General features: G+C 37.6%; 1 protein-coding gene across 4 annotated transcripts in view; it reads left to right on the forward strand.

Annotated features, from left to right (window-relative positions):
• LOC120313102 (glypican-5-like) overlaps window positions 1–23,167 on the forward strand; it is a 144,280-nt gene extending 121,113 nt beyond the window's left edge. For 2 of the 4 annotated variants that reach the window (XM_039354637.1, XM_039354639.1), the window contains 3 exons: window positions 19,329–19,459; window positions 22,128–22,187; window positions 23,020–23,167. In XM_039354637.1, the coding sequence (XP_039210571.1) occupies window positions 19,329–19,459; window positions 22,128–22,187; window positions 23,020–23,149 (321 nt within the window). In that variant the 3' untranslated portion in view covers window positions 23,150–23,167. Of the gene's footprint in view, window positions 1–482; window positions 884–19,328; window positions 19,460–22,127; window positions 22,188–23,019 lie in introns of those variants that run through there. The other 2 variants (XM_039354638.1, XM_039354640.1) reach the window with 2 other exon arrangements.
• The last annotated feature ends 993 nt before the right edge of the window (window positions 23,168–24,160 follow it).

Here is a 24,160-nt window from a genome sequence, read left to right on the forward strand (position 1 = left end):
ACTGTAAATACCTTGGTATTGAAATGATATTCACCAATGCCAGTCTAGTTAGACTCAGCCAAAACAAAATAGCCCTAAAGCAGCATTTTTCCCAATGAAAACGTTTGCCATGCATGTGCTTCCAACAGCTGTTTTTGTTTTAGTTTTCATTTCAAATACATTCAGCTAAATGCAGAGATAGCTTCATCAAAGGTCACCAGAAATTTTCCAATTTCCCCCTTAAAAAGATCATTATCATGTTCTGAGTAATGGTATGTTTTATTACTTTCATATTTTACATTTCTGGAGTTTTGTGGACTGCCAAAAGGCAATCTATAAATAAATAAATAAGGCTTTGCATGTTTTTCATTTACTGCTTTTTAAAAAAATTATCCAGGTATCCTATATTAACATTTTGTTCTCTCTCTCTCTCTTCCCCCCCCTCCTCTCTCTCCCCCCTCTCTCCCTCTTTCTTCCTCTCCCTCTCTCCCCCCTTTTTACAGAATTGCTACCAGCATCATACATATATATTGAAAACATTACAACTTTTTTTAGCCACTGCCTTTCTGTAAATCCAAATCTATGCATATTGTCAGGCCTTCATTTTCTCTGTTTTATTTCTTTATTTAAAATTTTATGTGCTACCATTACCATATTGTGAATCTATGGCTTACGATATCTAAATCTGAATTTAAAAATAAATGTAAAAATGAAAACTATTTTTTTAAAAAACACAGCTTCATAAAAGTTACATTACATTAAAATTATACATAAAATATACATTTAACCCTTAAAAGGTACATTTAACCCCTTTCCATATTAATTAAGAAGTCTAGCCACAGCATCGTAGCAATATTAGAATAGAGTAGAGTAGAGTAGAGCTGAGCTGGAAGGGACCTTGAAGGTCTTCTAGTCCAGCCCAGCCCCCTTCTTGAGCAGGGGAACATATACCATTTCAGACAAGTGACTGTCTGGTCTCTTCTTAAAAATCTCCAGTGATGGAGCACCCACAATTTATGAAGGCAAACTGTTCCACTGGTTAATTGTCCTCACTATTAGGAACTTTCTCCTTAATTCCAGGTTGCTTCTCTCTTTGGTCAGTTTCCAACCATTGTTTCTTGTCTCTGGTGCTTAGGACAATAATTTGACTCCCTCTTCTTGGTGGTGGTCCCTCAATTATTGGAATACAGCTATCATGTCGCCCCTGTTTCTTGTTTTCTTTAGACTAGCCAAACCCAAATCCTGCAGACGTTCTTCATATGTTTTAGTCTCCAGGCCTTTAATCATTTTAGTTGCTCTTCTCTGAACTTTTTTCCAAGGTCTCAACATCTTTTTTGTAGTATGATGACCAAAGTTAGTTGCAGTATTCCAGGTGTGATCTTACTAGGGTTTTATAAAGTGATACTAATACTTGGCATGAACTTGATTCTATGCCTTGTTAATACAACCCAGGATTGTATTAGATTTTTTGGCTGCTGCTGCACACTGCTGGCTCATAGTCAAGTGATCATCCACTGGGACTCCAAGGTCCCTCTCACAGTTGCTGTTTTTGAGCCAGGTCTCACCTAATCTGTATTTAAACCGTTGATTTTTCCTGTCTAAATGTAAAACTTTGTTTTTTTCACAATTAAAAATCATTTTGTTGGCTAGGGCCCATTGTTCAAATCTTTTTGGATCTTGAGCTTGTCTTCTGGAGTGTTGGCTATTCCTGCCAGTTTGGTATCATCTGAAAATTTGATGATCTCCCCTTCTATTCCCTCATCTAAGTCATTTATGAAGATATTGAAGAGTACTGGGCCTAAGACGGAGCCTTGTGATACCCCACTGCTTACTTTTCTCCATTTGGATGTAGTACCATTGAGGACTATTTGCTGAGTACAGTTTGTCAGCCAGCTACAGATCCATCTGATGATGTTGTTGTCTATCCCACCTTTTTCTAGCTTACTAAGCAACAGGTTGTGGTCTAATTTGTCAAATGCCTTATTGAAATCTAAGTATACTACGTCCACAGTGTTTCGTTGATCTACTAATTGAGTCACTTTATCAAAGAATGAAATAAGATTGGTTTGGTATGATCTATTTTTAACAAACCCATGCTGGCTACTAGTTATAACTTTGTTTGCTTCTAGTTGTTCACAGATCTGTTTTTTGATTATCTTTTCCATGATCTTTCCAGGTATTAAGTTTAGACTGATTGGTCTGTAGTTTCCTGGGTCTGTTTTTTTCCCCTTTCTTGAAGATGGGAACCACATCAGCCCTTTTCCAATCATCATGTACTTTCCCAGTGCTCCAGGATTTTTGAAAGATATGGTACAATGGTTCTGAGATAACATCTACCAGCTCCTTCAGAACTCTGGGATATAATCTGTTGGGCCCCAGTGATTTATTCATCAAGATCTATATAAGGATAGATTGAGAGAAGGAATTGTTTTTCCATATCCCCTACAAGGATAACTTGAGAAAATATTATTTTCAATTTATGTAGGTTTTCCACAGGATTTAGTACCATTTTAATAGTCTTTGCATCATGCAGCAAGTCTAAGGGAGTTGAAGTAAATTCCTATTTCAGGATTAACCTTTTCTAATTCATGTAGGATGACCAGAATAGCAGCAAGAATTTCAGTAGGGCTGTGATAAATTTCAATAATTTCTGTAAGATTTAGTTTTGAATTAATATGTTCAGCTGTCATGGTTCCGATAGATGAAACCCATCAAACCCAGTGTTCCTTAAAAAACATTTTATTCAGGAAACAAAGTATCAGCACTACATAGTTGAACCTCAAAACTAAATTCCTTTCCCCCAGATACAAATTTTTTCAAAATGATTAGAAACTGAGGATAGCAAACACAGTGTCCTTTAAAAGGCTCTGCTACCATTAGAATGTGATGGCTTCTCTTCATGTCCTGACACACAAACCCATGGGAAATTGCTATTCTGTCATCTTGTGAGGAGCAGTCATCTGGAACCAAGTAGGTGATTTCCTGTCCCTTATCTGGAAAGATTCTGTGGGATCAGTCTACTCACTGGTCCTTCAGGCCTACCAGTGGCATCTCATTAGGAGACTTGCTAGTTTGCCATTCCTCACCTGGAAGTTAGCATTGTTCTTATCAGTTCTCCCTGTTTCCATGAAAATGGAAAAATATAGCTGCTATTCTGAAATATATAAGTATGAATTTATAGGAAAACATATTTTCAGATATTTTTTATAATATAGCAGGGCAACTTTTTTGAACGTACTTAGCTCCATACTAAAAAGCAGCATACTAAACAGCATACTAAAAAGCAGAGACATCACCCTGCCAACAAAAGTATGTATAGTCAAGGCCATGGTTTTCCCAGTTGCAATGTATGACTGTGAAAATTGGACCTTAAGAAAGGCTGAGCGCAAAAGAATTGAGGCCTTTGAACTATGGTGCTGGAGAAGACTCCTGTGAGTCCCTTGGACTGCAAGGCGATCAAACCGGTCAGTCCTAGAGGAGATCAACCCTGACTGTTCTTTATAAGGCCAGATCCTGAAGTTGAAACTCAAATACTTTGGCCACCTAATGAGAAGGAAGAACTCACTGGAGAAAAGCCTAATGCTGGGAAAGATTGAGGGCAATAGAAGAAAGGAATGACAGAGAATGAGGTGGCTGGATGGAGTCACTGAAGCAGTAGGCATGAGCTTAAATGGACTCCAGAAGATGGTAGAGGACAGAAAGGCCTGGAGGAACGTTGCCGATGGGGTCGCGATGGGTCAGACACGACTTCGCAACTAACAAGCTCCATTTCCATGTAAATTTATCACGTCATGTAGGGATTGTACAGCTTGCTTAAGATTTTGTGAAGTTTTCAAAACCAAACCCCTATCAAGCAGTGCTGCAACTTGTCACAGTTTATTTTACAGATGAAACCAATCAACTGCTCTATTGTCTGAGATCAACTAGAAATAATTAAAAGAATTTGATCTTTGCAGCTTCCAATATGTCTCAATTTATACCTCACAGACTGTGGATCAAAATGTGGGTGTTCTTTGACTGTTGTGCAATTTCTCTCACAATACTAAGATCAAATAAATAAACAGGATTCTCCTGAAATTATAATAATCTTGTTGATTTCATTAAATTAGATTAGATCTCCCCCCATATGTGTTTGTGTTGGCAGATTTATTAGCTAATAATCTACTTTTGCAATATTGTCTTGTTTCCTAATTAAGCAATTGGAGCATTACTTTTTCTTAAAATACAGTCTGCAAGTCTTTCGGTTCATTCAATGATTATTCCAAAAGAAAAATACTTTTTCCTTAATGTAATGGATTGGAATCAAGCCAGGCACTGCATGAATTAACCTCCAAAATTTCATAGAAAACGACCAATGAAGGAATGATTTATGGACAGATGAATAATGCCAAGATCCTTTAGCTATTTACAGTGAAATAAAATAGACGTGTTGTCTTTAACAAAAACGAGGGCAAATAGAGCTTGGAACAAAATAGACTTAATAACTCTAATGAGCACTGAGTGTACAGGCAGTTCTCCCCCTAATTTGCTACTATCTATTTCTTTTCAACCTCTGTCTTGCTTTTCAGCATCCAGCCTGGCTAAATTAATTGTAGGACTTCTATAAAAAATTGAGAAGCTTAAAAAAAAATATTCTGGAAAATGGCAGGATATTTTAGATGGAGAGGTTTACAAAGTGGTTTCTTGGATATAGGCAATTATGTATTTGTGGGGACTGTAATGCCGTACAGCATAGTTCTGCTTATCCCTTGTGTGGGAATGACCTTGGGAGACACTGTAAAGAGATGCAGTCAAGGAGACAGTCAGATAAAGACAATTTAACCCAAAGCAGAAATGTGAGTGGGGCAAGAAGCTCAGACAAGAGTTCCCCCTCAGTTTCTTGAGCTATAAGGGTGATGGGGGAAAGAGCTGTACTTTTAAACTTGCAAGATTGTGTTAATGTAACCTTACAGTAAAGTAGAATTAACAATCTGACTGTATTTCTGTCCTATTTATCTCACAAGTCTGATACCTACAGTATATAAGCTATAGTTTAGTTTTATTTTTTTATGGAAAATTATCCTAATGCTCTTCAAGGTCACATTGAATATTTAGTGCCATGTGTAAATAAAAGTATTCTGCATTCCACTGGCATTTTTAACAAGGATGGTTCTTTCAGATTAAGAAGTCTATTAAAGGAATTTCTGTTAGGACATATATAGCAGAGGTCCCCAACCTTTTGGGCACCAGGGACTGGATCTGTGGAGAGAGGTTTTTCCGTGGACCAGAGGGTGTGTGGTTTTGTGTGCTGCCTGCATTTTGTGGATGGGGCTTTGCTTGTTTGTGTGGACCAGTCACTGGCCTGCCATTGCCCGGTACTGGTCCATGGACTGGGGATTGGGACCCCTGATATATAGCACTCACTCCTACAGCCAAAGAAGCAATGCTAAATTTTTCATATTTGTTATATTGAACTTCTCATTTTATTTAAATTTGTTTTGGCCAATTGCCAGATGGGGTGGGACAGGAATAGATGGAGAAAGCAAATTAAATCTATCTGAATCAGATCTGATTCTAATAATTGATTCCATTAGGAAAATTGAATTAAATCCTTTTGGATAACATTGTTTCAGACAGCCATATCAAAACCAGTTCTCTGAATGTTCCATATATAATCTCCCTTCAACTCTGAAATGCAAAAATGTTGAAACACAAAAAGAGATGTAAAAAGAGATCAAGCTAGACTGTAAAATAACATGTCTACTTATCAATCTGTAATTCCTGAGAAGAGTCTTGCAAGATATGGACTTTCATATTTCAGCAAATGTTTACATTTACTATTCTGTGAAATGATGTTGTAATATTATCACACATAACCCAGGGCATCAGTGAACTAAAGCCAGATGACTTGAGGCCCCAAAGGGGCAGCATCACACTGGAGGTGGTTGATGACTTAAGAGGCAATCCCCCCTCCTCCCTCCATGCACATCCTGCTCCTTTTCTCCCCATCTTTTAACTCTTATTCTATTTTTCATTGTAATTTCCATTGTTATTGTTTTAGAACTATTTTTCTTTTATGATTTTAATGCTTTTAATGCTGTAAGCTGCCCAGAGTCATTTCGGACTGAGATGGGATGGGAGGGCAAATAAATTTAATAAATAAAATAATTCAGTACCACTTTATAAAACCCTAGTAAGACCACACCTGGAATACTGCAATTCTCCAGCATAGGAGATGGAGAATCCACCAATGGGTTAGCTCTGTCTTCCTGCCCATTAGACTAAGTCAATCAAACTTGCCACGCCCGTCCTGGACCAGGACACACCCAGTCTTGACTTAGTCTCCAGCCCAGGCAGATGTGACAAATTTGGCTCCCAGCTTAGGTGCAGGTTATACAGATCTATTTTCATTTGTGGATTCTCCCTTAATCCCCTTGGTCAGCTCAGCGGCGCTGGGCTCAGCGCTGCTTCAGCTGGACTACTGGAGGGTTAGGGCTTCCTCCTAGTCCTTGGTGAGAGTGGAGGCATTCGCTCTCCTACCCCATCATATCATTGCGACACTGGGATCAGCGCTTCAGCTGGGGACCCCCCCTCAGCTCTCCTGCTGGAGAGCTAGGGCTTCTTCTTCTTCTTACCCTGATGAGAACAGAGGTTTCCGATCTCCCACCCCCTCATATCGTTGCGGGGCTGGGATCAGCGTTTCAGCCGGGAAATCCCCTCAGCTCCCCTGTGTCTCCTAGAAGCCTCAGGTGGTTTCTTTTGTGGCCGGATAGTTGCGGCCGCCATTTTGGCAGCCACGTGGCAGCAACCATCGCTGATTAGCTTCCCTCATAGTTGTTTTGGCTCTTCGCTCCTCTTTCTGGCCCGGTGTCTCTTCACACCTCCAGGACATCATGCAGGTGTTCGCCTGCGGCATTGTTGCTGGCCCTTCATAACCAATTGGTGCGGCCGCCATTTTGGAAGCGGCGTGGCTGCCGTCGCCATTTTCTCACAGTTGCCCTCAGCCTATCTCTCTTGCCTGGCTTGATACTGTCCTTTCTCCCTCCTTTTCGATCCAGAGGGAGCAGCGGTGACTGCGGCCGCCATTTTGAACGGCCAGCATAGCCGAGAGGCCTATCCTGCACTGGGAAGCCAGGGCCTAGAGGCAACTCTTGCCTTCAACTTCTAAAGTGAGGGTTCAGTCTCTTATTGTGACAGAGGCCCCTCTCTCTCTCAACACAAATACAACTCCATTTATTAAGTGAGGCTCCTCCTAAACAGAATAGGGGGGTTTTACACAAACATCATATATATCAGTGGTTCTCAACCTGTGGGTCGGGACCCCATTTGGGGTCGAACAACCATTTCACGGGGGTCGCCAAACAAGGCTGTCTGCCATTTTTCCCCCTTTTGTTTGGCCATGCCCCTGGCACCCGGTGATGTATAAGTGGTTGGGGGTCACCACAACATGGGGAACTGTATTATGGGGTCATGGCATTAGAAAGGTTGAGAACCACTGATATATATAGTAGTAAAGTTGGAAGGGACCTTGGAGGTCATCTAGTCCAACCCCCTGCTTGGGCAGGAAACCCTACACCATTTCGGACAAATGGCTGTCCAGTCTCTTCTTAAAAACTTCCAGTGTTGGAGCATTTACTGCTTCTGGAGGCAAGCTGTTCCACTGATTAATTGTTCTCACTGTCAGGAAGTTTCTCCTTAGTTCTAGGTTGCTTCTCTCCTTGATTAGTTTCCACCCGTTGCTTCTTGTCCTGCCTTCAGGTGCTTTGGAAAATAGCTTAATTCCCTCTTCTTTATGGCAGCCCCTGAGATATTGGAATACTGCTATCATGTCCCCCCTTGTCCTTCTCTTCGTTAAACTAGACATCCAATAGGCTTATAGATTCCAAAAGACAGGCCTCAACTGGCACCTCATTCCTCACCTGGCTGTCATTAAGTGGGCTGTGTGTGTGCTGGCTGTCATCACGTATGTGATTTTGCCACCTCCACAGATTCAACCCACTGCACGAACGTGCTGACGCTTGGCCTTGTCACCACTTAGCGCTCTATGAGAAAGCTGGCTATCATCGCATATGCGATTTTGCTGTGGCCATAGATATGACCAGTTCTTCAACGGGCAATCACTGGTTGTCATGGTTCCAAAAGAAGCAGCTTTTCAAAGAACTTTGAGGCTTTGTTTACCTTAAAGAATCCTTTTATTGCTACATAGCTTCGGCATGTACATAATGAAGCCAAAAACTGAATCCTCCCTCCCCCAATCACCCATAACAAAGCATAACTCACACCTTCATTTAACAGTCATCAATCACGTTCTCCAATTAGTTTGAAGTGTGAACTTTCCCTCCCGTAACTCCTCTGGTTACAACTGACCTTGGAAATACTGTACTGAAATATTGTTGTGGCTAACTATTCCCAAGTGCAAACTTTAACCCCCCCTGCTATTCTAACATTGTCTGACTTTAATTCAAGAATTGATACACAGGTTAAATAAAACATGTTTGCTTCTTCATATATGTCAAGCAAGAACATCCAGTGTTAGCAGCCTTGACACCGGTCAGGTAGCCAAAGATCAAAGCATCCATCTGCTCCAACTGTACTAGTCTAATCTGCCAGATGGTCTTGTCACAAATTGCACTTGGCTCCATAGGCCTGAGTTCCCTCTTAGCACTACCTGAGATATCTCACCGCATGATGGAGGACACCAAGGTGCCCCAATCTCAAGATGTTGCCTTTCCACCCATTAGTCAAAAGAGGCGTAAGTCCTCCAAGCAGGAAGCGGCCGGCAAGATCAAGGCCAAGGCAAAGACCATTTTGGGAAGGAAACCTTCCAAGCTGGTGGAAAAACAGGCTAGCAGGAGGCACCAGGCTTTGGAGAGGGAATTTTCCAAAGCGCAAAAGCAGGCCAGGGCAGGGGCGGAGCAGACAGAGATCTCGGTCTTTGACTTCTCACTGGGGCCCTCCACCTCTGTTCAGGGGTCTGTTCCCCAGAGGGGATTCCTACACCCATCCCTCCTTCTGGGGAGGTTCACAATCCAGACACCTACCCGGCATCATCAGCGCCCTGGGCCCAATAATTGGGCTCAGAGGCCACTTACACTCCCACAGCTGCTGGGCTCAGGATAGCTGAGCCTCTAGGAGCCCTTTCCACTGAACACCTTCAGGATCTAATCTCACAGGCAGTCAACCAGGCCTTCGCTGCCAGTCTTACCATATGGCTAGGCCTGAGTCTAATCCGTACGCCCGCAGGCAGTCCTTTCAGTCAGGGACAGGCTCGGGTTCCACACAGCCCCCCTGCTTCTTCACGGCCAGACAGGACCGCCCTTTCACAAGTCTGAAGCCCTCTTCGTTTCCTTTCACCATTCCTCTATGGGATAGAGGGTGTCTGCCTTGACTATAGGCAGGTGGATCAGGGCTTGTATCGCGGGGGCGTACCAGTCACATTCCCTGCCAGTTCCAAGTCGTGTCACAGCACATTCAACATGCAGTGCAGCTACCTTTGAAGCATGGTCCACTCAGGCATCCATCGAGGACGTTTGTAGAGTGGCTACATGGTCTTTGCCTTCCCCATTTGTGAGACATTATAAATTGGACAGGTTTGCCTCTGCAGATGCCTCCTTTGGACGGAGGGTCCTCCAACAAGTGGTACCTAGGGATGAGACACCGGCCCTGACTGCTTCCCTCCCACAGGGACGGTGAGGTTTTGGTATGTCCCATTGGTGGATTCTCCATCTCCTATGCTGGAGAAGGGTCGTCGTCTTACCTGAATGCCTTTTCTCAGCATGGAGATGGAGAATCCATTCCTGCCCCTTTAGGTCCGTCAGGTCCAGTGTTAGGGGTCTGGGAGCCAACACGTCGGACTGTTGTCATTAGCTTTCACCCTCATCAAGACTGTGTCCTGGTCTAGGATGGGCGTGGCAAGTTTGACTGACTTAGTCTAATGGTCAGGAAGACATGCTGAGAAAATGAGTTCAAGTAAGACAACACGCCTTTTGGTCACCATATCACAAAAAAGATGTTGGGAGTTTGGAAAAAAAATTCAGAGAAGAGCAACCAGGATGATCAAAGGTTTGGAGACTAAAACATATGAAGAATGGCTGCGGGACTTGGGTTTGGCTAGTCTAGAGAAAAGAAGAAATAGGGGAGACATGATAGCAGTATTCCAGTATTTGAGGGACTGCCACAAAGAAGAGGGGCTCACTTTATTCACCAAAGCACAATAGAAACAATGGTTGGAAACTGATAAATGAGAGAAGCAACCTGGAATTAAGGAGAAACTTCCTGACAGTGATTACAATTAACCAGTGCAACAGCTTGCCTTTAGAAATCGTGGGAGCTCCATCACTGGAGATTTTTAAGAAGAGACTAGATGTCACTTGTCTGAAATGGTATAGGTTCTCCTCAGTGGTGGGATTCAAATATGTGAACAACCAGTTCTCTTTGTGGATGCCACTTCCAGAAGTCCATTCTGGGCCTTGGCAACAAAAAGTTAGCTACTGGTTCTGCTGAACTGGTGTGAATTGGCTGAATCCCACCATTGATTCTCCTTCTTGAGCAGGGGACTGGACTAAAAGACTTCTAAGATTCCTTCCAGCTCTATTCTATTCTATTCTATTCTATTCTATTCTATTCTATTCTATTCTATTCTATTCTATTCTATTCTATTCTATTCTATTCTATTCTGATTTGAAAGAACAATTACCCAATATTTCTTCAGCCTAGTGTCCTCTATTTTGGTTAACTCAGGGGGCTGGACTAGAAGTCCTCCAAGATCCCTTCAAGCTCTACTTTAAAAACCTATCATACAATCATATAATAGGAAGAAAAGATTTAGAAGCTATCATATATTTTCATTATCTTATCTCCTTTAACCTACCCTCTAAATAGAGAGGAACATTGACTTATGTCAATCTTGTCACTGTATGTCTATTTGATTCCACTGGGACTGTATCTGCTTCTTTTTTAGTTGTACCATAATGTTGATTTATTTTCTGATCTGATACAACAAAACCTCAGATTCGGCTTATTGTGCTGACCAATATGTCCCTCTCCATACTATACTCATGCCTTTGAACTTTCTTACCCTAATGTAGGACTTTGAATTTGGTCTTCTTGAAATTAGTCTTTCAGGTTCTTGGTATTCTCTGAGTTTGGTTGCTTGCTTGGAGATAATTCATTACCTAACTGATGATCAACATCACTGCACTACAACCAAGCTCAGAGAGCACCAAGCACTCCACAGTTCAACTCTGAGCTACATATATCCTCTTCTATAATCATGCTGGTTCCTACCACTTGTCCAAGCTTGTAAATAACTTCTTGAAACTTGATTCTGCCATCTACATTGTTTCCTATCTGTCATCAAATTTGATAATCATATTTTCTAAATTATAAAATAATTCATAAATAAATGGAACACCACTGGGTCCAGAATAGATACAAAATCTTTCAAGTATGAAGGTACAAACTTCCTGCCGCCATTTTAAGCAGCTGGTCAATTAGGGCATTCCTAGTATGTATGTGTATAACTGCATTCCCAAGGTGAACTGAAACTATGTGTTGAGAATGCTTCCTTACTCAAAAAAATAAACCTCAGCATTTTTTCAGAATGATATAGTTGTTGTAGTCAATGCAACAGATACTCTTCCTTAAAAAATGTTAAATATATTCCAGTTTAGTTATTTGATTCCATTTGATTCCATTTATTTTATCTAGTTGGATGTATTTGAATAAAAAAATTGAATCTGATACCCATTTTAGATACTCCCTATTTCCTATAGGTTGCTTCCAATTTCCTATGCCAGAATCAACTACTAGGTTCCTCTGAGAACATTCTTTCAACTCATTTTTTCTCTGTAGTGGGGATATGTTTGTGATTAAAGGTACACATAACTTATTTTTGGAGAGGATGATGGCCACAGTGGAGAGACATAAAATAATCAAGTGGGTAGTGTTGGATGATATTTGTATGCAGTGCTAGGTTTCTTTCTCTCTTTCTCTCTCTCTAAGAACTATAGTATGTTGAATATTATTTTAGAATTTACCTATTAATATTTTTTCAGTTTGTTTGTGTATACAAACAGTGCCCTATTAAGAATGAGTTCCATTCCTAAATCTGTCTTTATCTCAAATTTGTATGTAAATTGCAACTTGTACTTATGAACAGGTAGTCTATTACTAAAAATGGCTGACAACGTTCCCCTTCCTTGAACCAATAAACCACTGAAGCCATGTAAATTTTTCATGAAACACTAAAACTGCACAAGTTCCCTGGTTCATGAAAACATTACAAGACTTCATTACAAGCTAGAGGAACCCACCCACTGCCCCCCCATTTTTACTAATAGGCAGTCCAATCATAAGTACAAGTTGTCTGTAAGCTGGGTGTTCTTAACCCAGGGACTGCCTGTATTTCCCATTTTAATTTTAATCTCAGTTGTGCTTAGAAAGATTTCTGAAGATACAAAGAGCAGAGGTACAGAGGCCTCTCATCCATCAGCCTATCTGTTTATGTATATACATTTATAAATGTATTATGTATAAAAACAGTCTCTTCTTTGGGACTGTTTTTAATAATAAATTTTAGGGTACACATGTTTAAATAAGCAGTGTGAAGCAGACTATACTCTTACTCTAAAGTAACTGAGCAAATTAGAACTATTTTTCCCTCTCAATATGCTTCCTTCCCAAATATCACTGTTTGTCACTACCTCTTGAATGAATTTGAGACAGAAATCATAGTCCATTAGTACACACACATATATACAAACACACACATGTACATATTTGTTTGTATGTACAATGCACATACATACACGCATATATACTGTATACATACATATACATATTTGACTGTAACTATAATCAGTACATAGTTATGATTATAGTTATTACATGATACATTTGTTCTATTACAGATATTAAACCTGTTCAGGCATAATTGTTTTGGTCCAATATTCTAAAGTGATTAGAAGGCAAAAGATTATTTTGCTTCCATGTTCTCTTCTCTCTGTTTATTATATGCTGAAAGAAAACTTAATTTGATTTGTCAAACCACAGAAATTTCAGATGGGAAAGTTGAGGTTAAATATTTGCTTCAGACTAGGACATAAAAGCAACAATTGAACTCCTGGCTAACTGCTAATCATAAGAAAGAAAGAAAGAAAGAAAGAAAGAAAGAAAGAAAGAAAGAAAGAAAGAAAGAAAGAAAGAAAGAAAGAAAGAAAACCCATATGTTTAATGAGATGACATTGCTAAACCTGAACTGGCCAGACTGACTATTACATCCTCTGCTGAATATATGACCTAGGTGGAAGAAATGATAAGACAGTAAGCCAAGACCAAAATGTAATATAAATAAAAGCTTAAATTTACAATTCATGTATATACTCAGCTTCTGTTCATAGAGTTACTTCTTGCAAGATATCTCTGATTCATAGATACTGTAAGTATGGAAGCAAACATTTAGAGTAGTGTTTCTAAACCTTGACAATTTTCAGATGTATGGACTTTAAATCCTAGAATTAGTCAGCCAGCATGGAAGTTGAAGTGCACCCAAGTTAAGGCTGAGAAACACAATTTATTGTTGATTTACAGGGTTTATCCCTTTTTAGCTCATCTCTCTATATTCAAAACATCATTTAATCACATCTTTAAATCCTAGAATTAGTCAGCCAGCATGGAAGTTGAAGTGCACCCAAGTTAAGGCTGAGAAACACAATTTATTGTTGATTTACAGGGTTTATCCCTTTTTAGCTCATCTCTCTATATTCAAAACATCATTTAATCACATAAAAATGTAATTTTTAACAGTCACTAAAACTATTAGACTGCAATTCAACTTAGATCTCCCATTTAGGTTTACCAGATATTTATACAGGCGAAAAAAGATGTGACAATTGGAAAGGAGAGCAAATGGGGAAAAACAAAGACACATTAACTATTTAGCTTTTTGGGGAAACCCTGACAAAAATCAGAGTGAAAAAAATGCAAGATTTATTTTACTTAGGCCTACTTATATATGAAATTACTTTTTTCATCATCACAAAGATTGGGTTTTCAATGGCAAGAATGTACTAGAGCCAGCTAGAGGCAAAAGATTTCAGCGTGTAACTGATTACTAATACCACTTTACAATGCCTTGGTAAGGCCACACTTGGAATACTGCATCCAGTTTTGGTCACCACGATGTAAAAAAGATGCTGAGACTCTAGAAAGAATACAGAAAAGAGCAACAAAGATGATTAGGGGACTGGAGGCTGAAACATGTGAGGAACGGTTGCTGGAATTGGGTATGTCTAATTTAATAAAGAGAAAGACAAGGGGGGACATGATAGCAGTGTTCCAATATCTCAGGGGCTGCCACAAAGAAGAGGGAGTCAAGCTATTTTCCAAAGCATCTGAAGGCAGGACAAGAAGCAACGGATGGAAATTAATCAAGGAGAGAAGCAACCTAGAACTAAGGAGAAACTTCCTGACAATTAGAACAATTAACCAGTGGCTAATTTTAATGTGCCTCCAGAAGCAGTGAATGCTCCAACACTGGAAATTTTTAAGAAAAGATTGGACAACCATTTGTACGAAATGGTATAGGGTTTCCTGACTGAGCAGGGGGTTGGACTCGATGACCTCCAAGTATTATTATTATTAGGGTCTTGTCAATTTCTGGCAGCAGCACAAGCTGCTCAGGATACTAATCAATCTTACTCAACTAATCAAGGTCGCAGAACTGAGGTGGTTAACTTGCCATTAGCACTCATTACAGATGCACTTTGCAGTGGAGAAAAGTTTTTTCAGGAAGAGAGAAACTTGCTTGTAGCTATTGAAAAAAAAAAGGAAAATATATTATTTAAAGCAGGGGTTTCAATCTGGCAATCTGTAGGCCAGATGCGTCATATGCAGGCCACACCCACCCCAGCTCCACAAAGAAAAAAAACATTGTGAGACATCACTATATGTGACAATAATGTCACATGATGTGATCGGGTTTGACACCCGTGATTTAAAGGCTTTGATTTAAAGATTATGCCTACTAGACATGGGGTCATAAAGGAGGACAGTTCTCCTTTTGGCAGATATATGGAAACCCTACACAGGGGGATTCATATACTTCTCTGGAATGCAACATCTAAAAAGCAATTGATTTTTTTAATGTTAAGAATTGGCAGCCTTCTCCTTGCACAGGATTTGATTGGAAAACCTTTAAAAAATATGGAAGAAGTGTTGTCCAACATGTTTTTATTAGACAGGTTTTGCCAGCTTTGGTTTTAATGATACAGTTTTGAAGAATCAACATGTTTCCTTGTGTCTCAAAAAAGGTGACAAATTACTTTCAATAATATTTTGAAATTGTTAATTTCAACTAATAAAATAGAACAATGAATGCTAACACACATCTAGCTTAATGTAATTAATTTTCAAAATGACAGAACCAGAATTAAAATAAACATCATTTGAATTGGTTTCTTCATGTTGTCTTTCTGAAAAGTTACTCCATACTTCGAAAGCTTTTAAAGGGATTTATTGGATTGATTTTCCATAGATTTTTGCTTTATTTACTGGACCATGGTAATTATACCCTTAAGCATAACCTTTGCTGATTATCAATATCCAAACCAAATGTCACAACTAATATGGTAGAAGCTGACAGTCAAAAATGATTACTACTTGATCTTGCAGATACCCTTGTTCAGACTGCCATTATACTTTACATATTGTCTGGTCATGAGGCCTTCAGTCTCACCACACTGCTGCAGTTCTAATTTTTATGCCCTGCAGTATTTGCAGCATCCGTGAGTTGGAAATTTGTTACTGCCTGCAAGAATGTGAAGTTCTTCTTCATTGGTCTGCAGATTGATTGGGTTTCTAAAAGAAATGGTGGAATGGAATCTAGGAACATCATCCTTTTCCATCTTGCTATCTTGTAATTTAATCTTATACATCAGTGTGGATTTGATCATGGACTAGCTTGCCTGTGGAATGTAGAGTTTAGGCAAGGATGAGCAATCTGAAGTCTTCTGTTAGGACAATTATGCCACTCCTGATTTGCAAACCACACACCACACACACACACACACACACACACTGCTTTTTTTGTAAAAAAAAAAAAAAAAGGTGCTGGAACTCACACACGTCATTACAACCCGCCTTGCCTACCCTACAAAGTTTACCTTTGCAGTTGAAAAAAAAAAACACCTTCAATTTTTAGTGTATCTAAAAGATTAGGATTTTGTTTGAGGTAAATTAATACTATTAATGTTATCATGCGCTGTGTGGCTTTAAATTACAAGAAGGCGTTTTATTAATATTTTGGGACATTTACCACAGGCATACCCATTTAGTTTAATGAGTGGAAATGTCAGCTTTCTGTGTGGAATGAAATTGGCCCAATAAAACAAAATTTGGTTGCTTGTAAAAGATTGAATTATTTTTAAGAAGTTGTCAAACAAGGTGGAAAAATGTACATTTGGAGTTTAATATGGATATTGACTTGAAACAAATTAAAGTTGAAACTTTGTCAGTGAACATTTTACATTTAATTTACCTTTAAGTTAAACCCAATTTAATAAATAGATCTGATTAAACCTCATACTGTAGGTCTACCTTTACATCTGACCAATACATAATTAATATATATTATTATTAATATTAATACCTCCAAATCACTAGATATTGGCTTTATTCTTATTCTTCCCCTCTGCAGTTTGAATATAAAGTATAAAAGACTAAAAAGACATTTTCGTAGACAACCCAGCCTTTGAACTACCCAAGGAACTGAAACAGCAAAGTTTCGCTGTCGGACAAACTTCCACGCCAGCTGCCTTTCTTTCCTCTCACTTCACCTCTTTTTAACCTCACACCCCACCTTCTGTAAGGGAAGGCAAAAGGCTTGCTTATCCTCTCGTGAAAGATGGCTCCATGTTTATGTGTCTCCCACCACCACCATCTGCTTCCACATCACATGGTCTGACCCAGCCAATCAAATCATGCTTTGGCTGTGGTTTTCCAACACCTCATGGCTCCTCCTAGAGGAGGCAGAGAGCGCTGGAGGGGACCCCACTTGCACCATACCACCAAAGGGGCATTTTCAAAAGCAAATATGGATAGGAATGGCAACAATAGGAAAAGAATGCAACTCTGGAAAATCCGTCAAAAAAAGGTGCCGGAACTCTCTTCCGGTGCGTTCTATGACAAAATATCAACATACATAAGAGTTAGTTGATAGGAAGCTACATTTCTGTTTTTTTATCAGGAGTATTTTTCTTAATAGTATAATGATTCAACATTATGACTCTGGATCATTATCACATTTCCACATTCTACCCAATATAATACAGAGCAATGACAGCTTAAGTTTAGCAATAATGTCACTGACAGCTTTTGTTACAATTTAGTCATTACCCCAGCACAGACATTATGTATTTATTTATTGCTTTTATCTTCAAGGGAATCCATATGAAGGTATTCTTTATTTTTACACTCACAGCAATAATCCTATGGAATTAGTTGGGTTGAAAATAATTGGCAGCTTACCAGAGTCTAACCTGACCCAACTTTTTAACTAGTATAGGAAACTGGCTTAAAGCTGCTTCATCTATACTTTCTTCTCTCTGTGCTATTAATTTTAGTAAATAAGTACCTCCACTTTCTTTTTTACTATCTGAAATTCTACTCAACTCAACTAGCTATTTTCAACAGAGCATTGAACTGCCTTTAGGAGTGCCACTATGCTAATGCAAATTTTGGAGACATAGTCTTGATTTGAAACACTACATGCCAGGAGGGGAACTTTTCCCCATCCTACTTCAGTCACTTTGCAAAATCCTTTCCTTTTCTAAGTAAAGTTAGCATTCTCTGATTAGCTCTTTTATACTGCAGTATAAATTCTCAGATTCACAGACTATAAGCAATTTAGGTGGGGCACAATTCTTTGGCATATTTGCATCTAACCTTGCCAGAAACATATTTAGCCATCACCCTTTTTTTTACCATAGCCTCAAAATAACTGTGGGGACAGCCATAAAAAGATGAAGAATTAAACCAATATTTTATTTTCATCACATACTATACATGCATAATCAAGACAATGTCATTCAGTAGAGACTTGGGATAGAGGAAATATAAGGAATTGGCAATAGGGGTAGAAAATTTCATGCCTGTATAGTTTTCTACCAACACAAGGATGGGTGATAGTACTTTAACTTAGCGGTGGAGAAAGGTTCTGTGTCAATGAAAAAGAATTCCACCAGCTGCAATCATTTGACCTTTGTATAGCTTATTCAAAGTTTCACTAGAGTGGTTCAATTTCATTGAAATAGATCCATGAAGTGAACCAGCATGGTGCTTTTACTTATGGTTCAGAGCAGTTGAACTCTGCTTCAGCAGCTTCTCTGGCTCTTCATTGGTCTTCTGTAAATACACAGCACATACACAGTAGCCATTTGCAAAGTAGCCAGCTGGAATGGATCAGTGCTACTTCGACATTTCACATGAAGCATGGCAACCTCTGTTGCTTCACTTGTAGTTTGAGAACCATCTCAAATTAAACAATAAGATGGGTTATGCCTATTTTGCATGGGCCTGTCCATGTAAAGCTTCATGGATATATGATTACTCCAGGAAGTATTCTTACTAGTCAAAGGCAACAAAAACCCAGGAATATTTATTTTAGAATTGGATCCCTAATTTGTACCAGCTTGAGGATTGGTACATCTTGCATTAAATTTCCCTTTCAATGTAAACAAGAGAAGAAGAAAAGGTTTAAAAACTATCACTTTTAGCTCAGCTGATTTTCAATAATATTCTCAATGGATCATAGTTCTATAGCAATTTCCTGTCTTAAATTCCTCCATTAATCCCAAACTGAAGCTCATACTATCTTTCCCCCATAATGGAGCATATGATTTAGTGCAAAGTCAAAACTACAAGGATGTAATTAAAATGTAAGTACTTTTTAGTTAAACAAAATTTTGTTTTGCTTTGGTCTCTCTTACTGCTTAAAATATTGTTCTTAATATGCCACTAAAAAACCAAGAGCAACTTGATCTAAAAGAAGTTGACTATGTATGGTTGTGCAGAGCTTTAGATTCAAAGACAAAAATATGGATGGATATGAATATACCACCTGTTGGCAGTTCTTTCAACCCAGGATTATGCTGCAATTAGGAAAGGCAGCTGTGTGATCCTTAGAAAAGATGCAGCTGCTTGAAGGAGCTGCTGACAGGTGCTATGTGAGTCTTCTTGCGTGATCCAAAGGACCTTTTCTCCTTCAGATGTAAAACTCTGAGCAACCCTATTATGCTATAAGTGCTGAAGCTTTGTATTATATTTGCTAGTTCTGATTTGGTGCCTTTTTCTTCCTCCCTGTCTTCTTACAGGTAGATAAAGTGTGTGGACACCCCGAAGAAAAAGAAGTGAAATCTTTGCCAGACAGCATAATTCAAGCAAAGGAAATAGAGAGATCACCTATAACAATGGCCCACTCAGTAACTATTAACAATAAAAGGAGGTAATTTGAAAAGAAAAACATTTCCTTATAAAATTTCCTTATAAAAATATTTCCTTATGAATTTCCCCAAACGATGATGAGAGTAATTCTGATTCTCCCATATTTCCATCATGTTCAAAGACTGATTTTCAAACAGATGAAAAGCAGGCCAGAAAGGATAGTCATATTTTACTTTTTTAATAACAATAAAGGAAGTTAAATAAACTTATTTTAACTCTGGAGAAGGCCTATTTGTAATTAGTATTGTGTTTGATGTATTGTTATAAATCTGTAATATAGGGCAATTCAGTCTAGGAGCCATTGATTTTAGTAATTTATAAATGAAGGGAATACAACCTTGAATAGGAAATCTGACAAAAAAATCTATATGTGTGTAAAATCAGTTGTAAAATCAGGAAATAGAACAGAGAAATAGCAAGGGCTGTAGCTTACACTAGTGGAATGCCTACAGTTTTCAGACTCCTAACTACATATGCATTGATGATGAAAGGAACTGAGATAAAATCAATAGTAGAAACATGGCTTAGAGGTTAAAAGCTTAGATTTTTCAGTAATTTGCAGCTAGCAATGTAAATTAACATCAGCTCCAAATTACTGAAAGTTCTGAACTTTGTTTAAATAGTAGGTCCTACTTCAACCACTGACTTATTAGGCTCAGTTATCTTACAATATTTTGTAGACTGGTTTTGCAATAAAGATTCTGTCACTTGCTAGAATATCTGAACCAGCTGAAATAACTGATTCTTGAGTGAATTGGCTAGTTGTGTAAACCAGCAAGTGACTGTTAAATAATTATATAGGCAGAGAAAAAGTTTATGATTGCCTTTTGCACCATTTCCCAAGATGGTGATATAACTAATTTCAGATAAAAAAGTATTTTACTTCTTGTGTTCCTTTCCTCTATCCTGATGGCTAATGTGTCTTCTCAAAATAGTAATTTCTTATTTTACTGCTGTTTGCCCTTATTTCCATTTCCCATATCTTTCCAGTTTTGTGAAACCTTTTTCTCTGGGACATGGCTGGCTTGCTAGGAAGTTCCCCTGCATGCTGTTCTAATTAACTGTAGCTATGCATGCAATGATATACCTATTCAGCAGATCCTATGAGTGGCTGTTGTTTGTTTGTCCTTCATCAAAGCAGAAATCTATAAGCAATGAAAATACTTTTTTTTAATATACCTTATAATTTCAATATTAAGGGTAGTACATTTTGAAATCACAAGCTAAGGCACTACATGCATGGTGCCATATCTTAAATCTGTGACTGTGTAGAAAAATATTTCACACACTTGGCTCAGGATAATTGACCACCCCAGTTATTTGACTCTGATATCTGAGTTCCTCTTTTAGATATTTCGATATTCAATACTATAGAGGTGCATTTTATTAAACACCCAAGATTTAATTGTAGAAAGAAACAGTTAATATAATACTGAAATTTTGGTTTCAGTATTTTTGCTTTTATTTATTTATTTATTTTAAAAATAGTGAATTATAAAAGTGATATTCTAGAATTTAGACAAAATAAGCATCCTTTTATATTTTTTCCATAAAGAGTCCTGTAAACAAGGCAATTTCAAAAACTGAAATAGTGTCAGACCCCATTAGTACTTGGATAGGATATGACTCATCTATCAGAGCTATAAACTAGATTGCAGCTGAAAAATCCCCTGAAAGTATTTGGTGAACAGTTCTGTAACACTGCCAACCTGCTGCTCAAATTGTTGTGTCCATGTAGATATCAGAAGTTGAGTTTACATCAAGGGTTTCTTTATCTTTATCTTCTGGAAACTGAACTGTTCTAGTTCAAATTTGTAAGGTTTTCATTATTACAATTGCTCTCTTTATTTTATTTTATTTTATTTATAGGGTAGCATATCTTGCCACAGTGACTCTGGATGGCAAACAAAACTTGAAAGTTTAATACAGCAATATACATTATTGTAAAAACACACAACACATAAAACAAAATGCACTATAACACAGGCTTTCCCAGGATTACTTATAGACTCCAGGGACTGAACTTGAGAATGTCTTCATATGGACCATGTGTTCCACCACTGACATAAAATTCTGTGATACTTCATGCTTGTTTAAAACAAGCAAGACTTGTATTTTCTTGTTTATTTATGTAGCTGCACCTATTTCATAACTTTTATATTTCCTTATAAAGCAGCTAATTTTTGGTGCCCCTGAAAATCATTGTCATCAACAGTACTTGTTTTCATCCAGAATTCATGTTTTATGTTGTTCTCAGATATAACAATAATATTTTTAACATGAAGATATGTCAGAAATAAAAAGATTTATTTTGGATATGTCAGAAATAAAAAGATTTATTTTCATTATTGTATACTTTACTTTATAGTCATAGCCATTTCTTTTTGTTTTTTAAAGAAATAAATGTATTTTCATATAATTTAGAAAACAAAACCCAAATCCTCAACAGAGGGGGCACAGTGTAAAAAGAATTAAATTGGTGGATGAATTATACTATTTTTAAAATACAGGTTGAAGAATATTTTAATAGGAATCACTCTTTTCTGATTTAATCCTGTGCATGTTTATCTTTTCTTTCAAATAATTTATTACATTTTGTTTCTCATTTCTTTCTTCATTTACCTGAATTCCCTCTTTTCCTCTTGGCTATTCTCCTTGGCCTACTCCAGTTCTCTGCCTCTGAAATCTTCAAAGAATGACAAATCCAGAAGTTTGAAAAAAGTGTCTCGGTAAGAATGCAAAGAAGTCAACCTACCTTTGTCTCTTCATTTTAATGAAGGTTCTTCATACATTCTAAGAAGAGAAAGGTTAAATAAATGTTACCATTTTAATGGTACTTTTAATATTCATTTACCATGTGTGGGTAGAGTATGGCTTTCCAAAAGTTATTAAACTATAACTCCTAAAATCTAAATTTAAAATTACTGTTAAATACAAATCCAACAGGTAGATACACATTTCAGAATTTGATTTGTGCTTTAGAAATTATTTGGCACCAATTTTCCTCTCAATTTTTCAAATATCGACATATTAACAGGGTGGCATAGATATGAATAGGAAACAGATTTATTTCGAGGTACTGTACATCAAGATGAACATTTGCTTACTCTATCAAAAGATATTGTCCATCAATTCAATATTTTTTAAAAAATGTAGATGAAATGCTAGGAAGTTTGAATAGTTGATGACATTTCATGTAAACACTATCTTTACTCTAAGAATTTTTAGCTACAAATCTGGCTTTTGCAACCCATTGGATTTTCTTTACTTTGTTCTCTGTCATGCTTAGATATGTACATCAAAAGGGAGGCAGAAATAATATATTATTCAATTTCAACATTCCTTTATTTCATGAATTTGATCAATTTACATCTTAAATATGATTAAATTGGTCTAGTTCAAGTGATGAATTAGAATTTAATGAAGCACGAAACCATCTCTTCATCCACTTTTTAAATAACCTTAAGGGATTTTGTACCTCAATTATTGCATTATTAAGATAAGGAAGAAATAAATATATAGTTAATGATTTATTTAAAATGTTCTGTATTTAATTTCTAGGGAATTTATCAGTTATATGAAACGATCCAGAACTTTTTATGCCTCTTTGACAGAAAGGCTTTGTGATGGTGATCTCGTGATGAAAGACAGCTCAACTTGCTGGAATGGCCAAGATGTGGTAGAAAGGTAACTGTGAAAGATTTCCAGAAGAGACTAAGCTTGAAATTGATCCATTTCCACTGATCTTTCTAGTGTAATATTCAAAAAGGTATTTTAATTGGATGAATTTCTGAACTGGGAATACCACTTAATGGTGCTTTTCAAGTTACAAAAAAGAGATATATGTATGTTGCAGAAGTGTGTCCATTTCTGAAATTTGAAAACTCTTGCTTCTGCATACTATAAATGGTTTCCAACTACAATATATTTGGATAGAAATGATTAGTGAAGCTCTGAGTCTATCACCAAGACAAGCCAATTTGGCTTAAAATAATTTTGACTTAATTTTTATCAATTTTCATATAAAGAGTATTTTAGCCCAAATTATCCATGAAATATATAACGTTAGATATATAACGTGCATTCCTTGCTAGTTCCTCTGGATCATGAAAAGGATTTTTTTACTTGTTAAAGGAAAGATAAAGCATATTAGCTGGAGCTTCAAAATAAGTTCACTGAAAATAAATAGTGTTATTTTAACTGGTTGATAAGGGGAAAAAATGAAATAATTTGTTTTGCAGTTTTGGTGAGAGTTTTATTGTATCCGGATTAAAGACTGAAATAGGATACAAAGGTTAAGAGATGCATAGAATAGATAAGGAGTGGCAGCCTATATTAGCATTTTCTTCATATTAAACGTTGTGATCTTTCATTTGATAAGGAGATGTTCCACTGCAGTAATTTTTGGGTACCCTTGAATATTCACAATTGATTTTATACCTTTTTAAAATGAAAAATGATATTATGATCATATGATTTATTTAAATGTTTTAAGGTGCCCAGTAGTCAAAATTCTCTTGACAGTTTACAATAAAACACACAAAAAGAGGACTTTAAAAGGGGATAGAGCACTTTGAATTGGATCCAGAAACTGGTCTAGAATCACTGTATGTGGTAAATATGTTTATATGGGCCAGGATCAATGAACAATCTAGTTAGTTCTAATTTGAACTAACTGAAATTGTGTAATGGTATGTGGGAA

The sequence above is a fragment of the Crotalus tigris genome, unplaced genomic scaffold (assembly GCF_016545835.1).
Source record: "Crotalus tigris isolate CLP2741 ecotype Arizona unplaced genomic scaffold, ASM1654583v1 scf7180000018569.352800, whole genome shotgun sequence".
Taxonomy (NCBI): domain Eukaryota; kingdom Metazoa; phylum Chordata; class Lepidosauria; order Squamata; family Viperidae; genus Crotalus; species Crotalus tigris.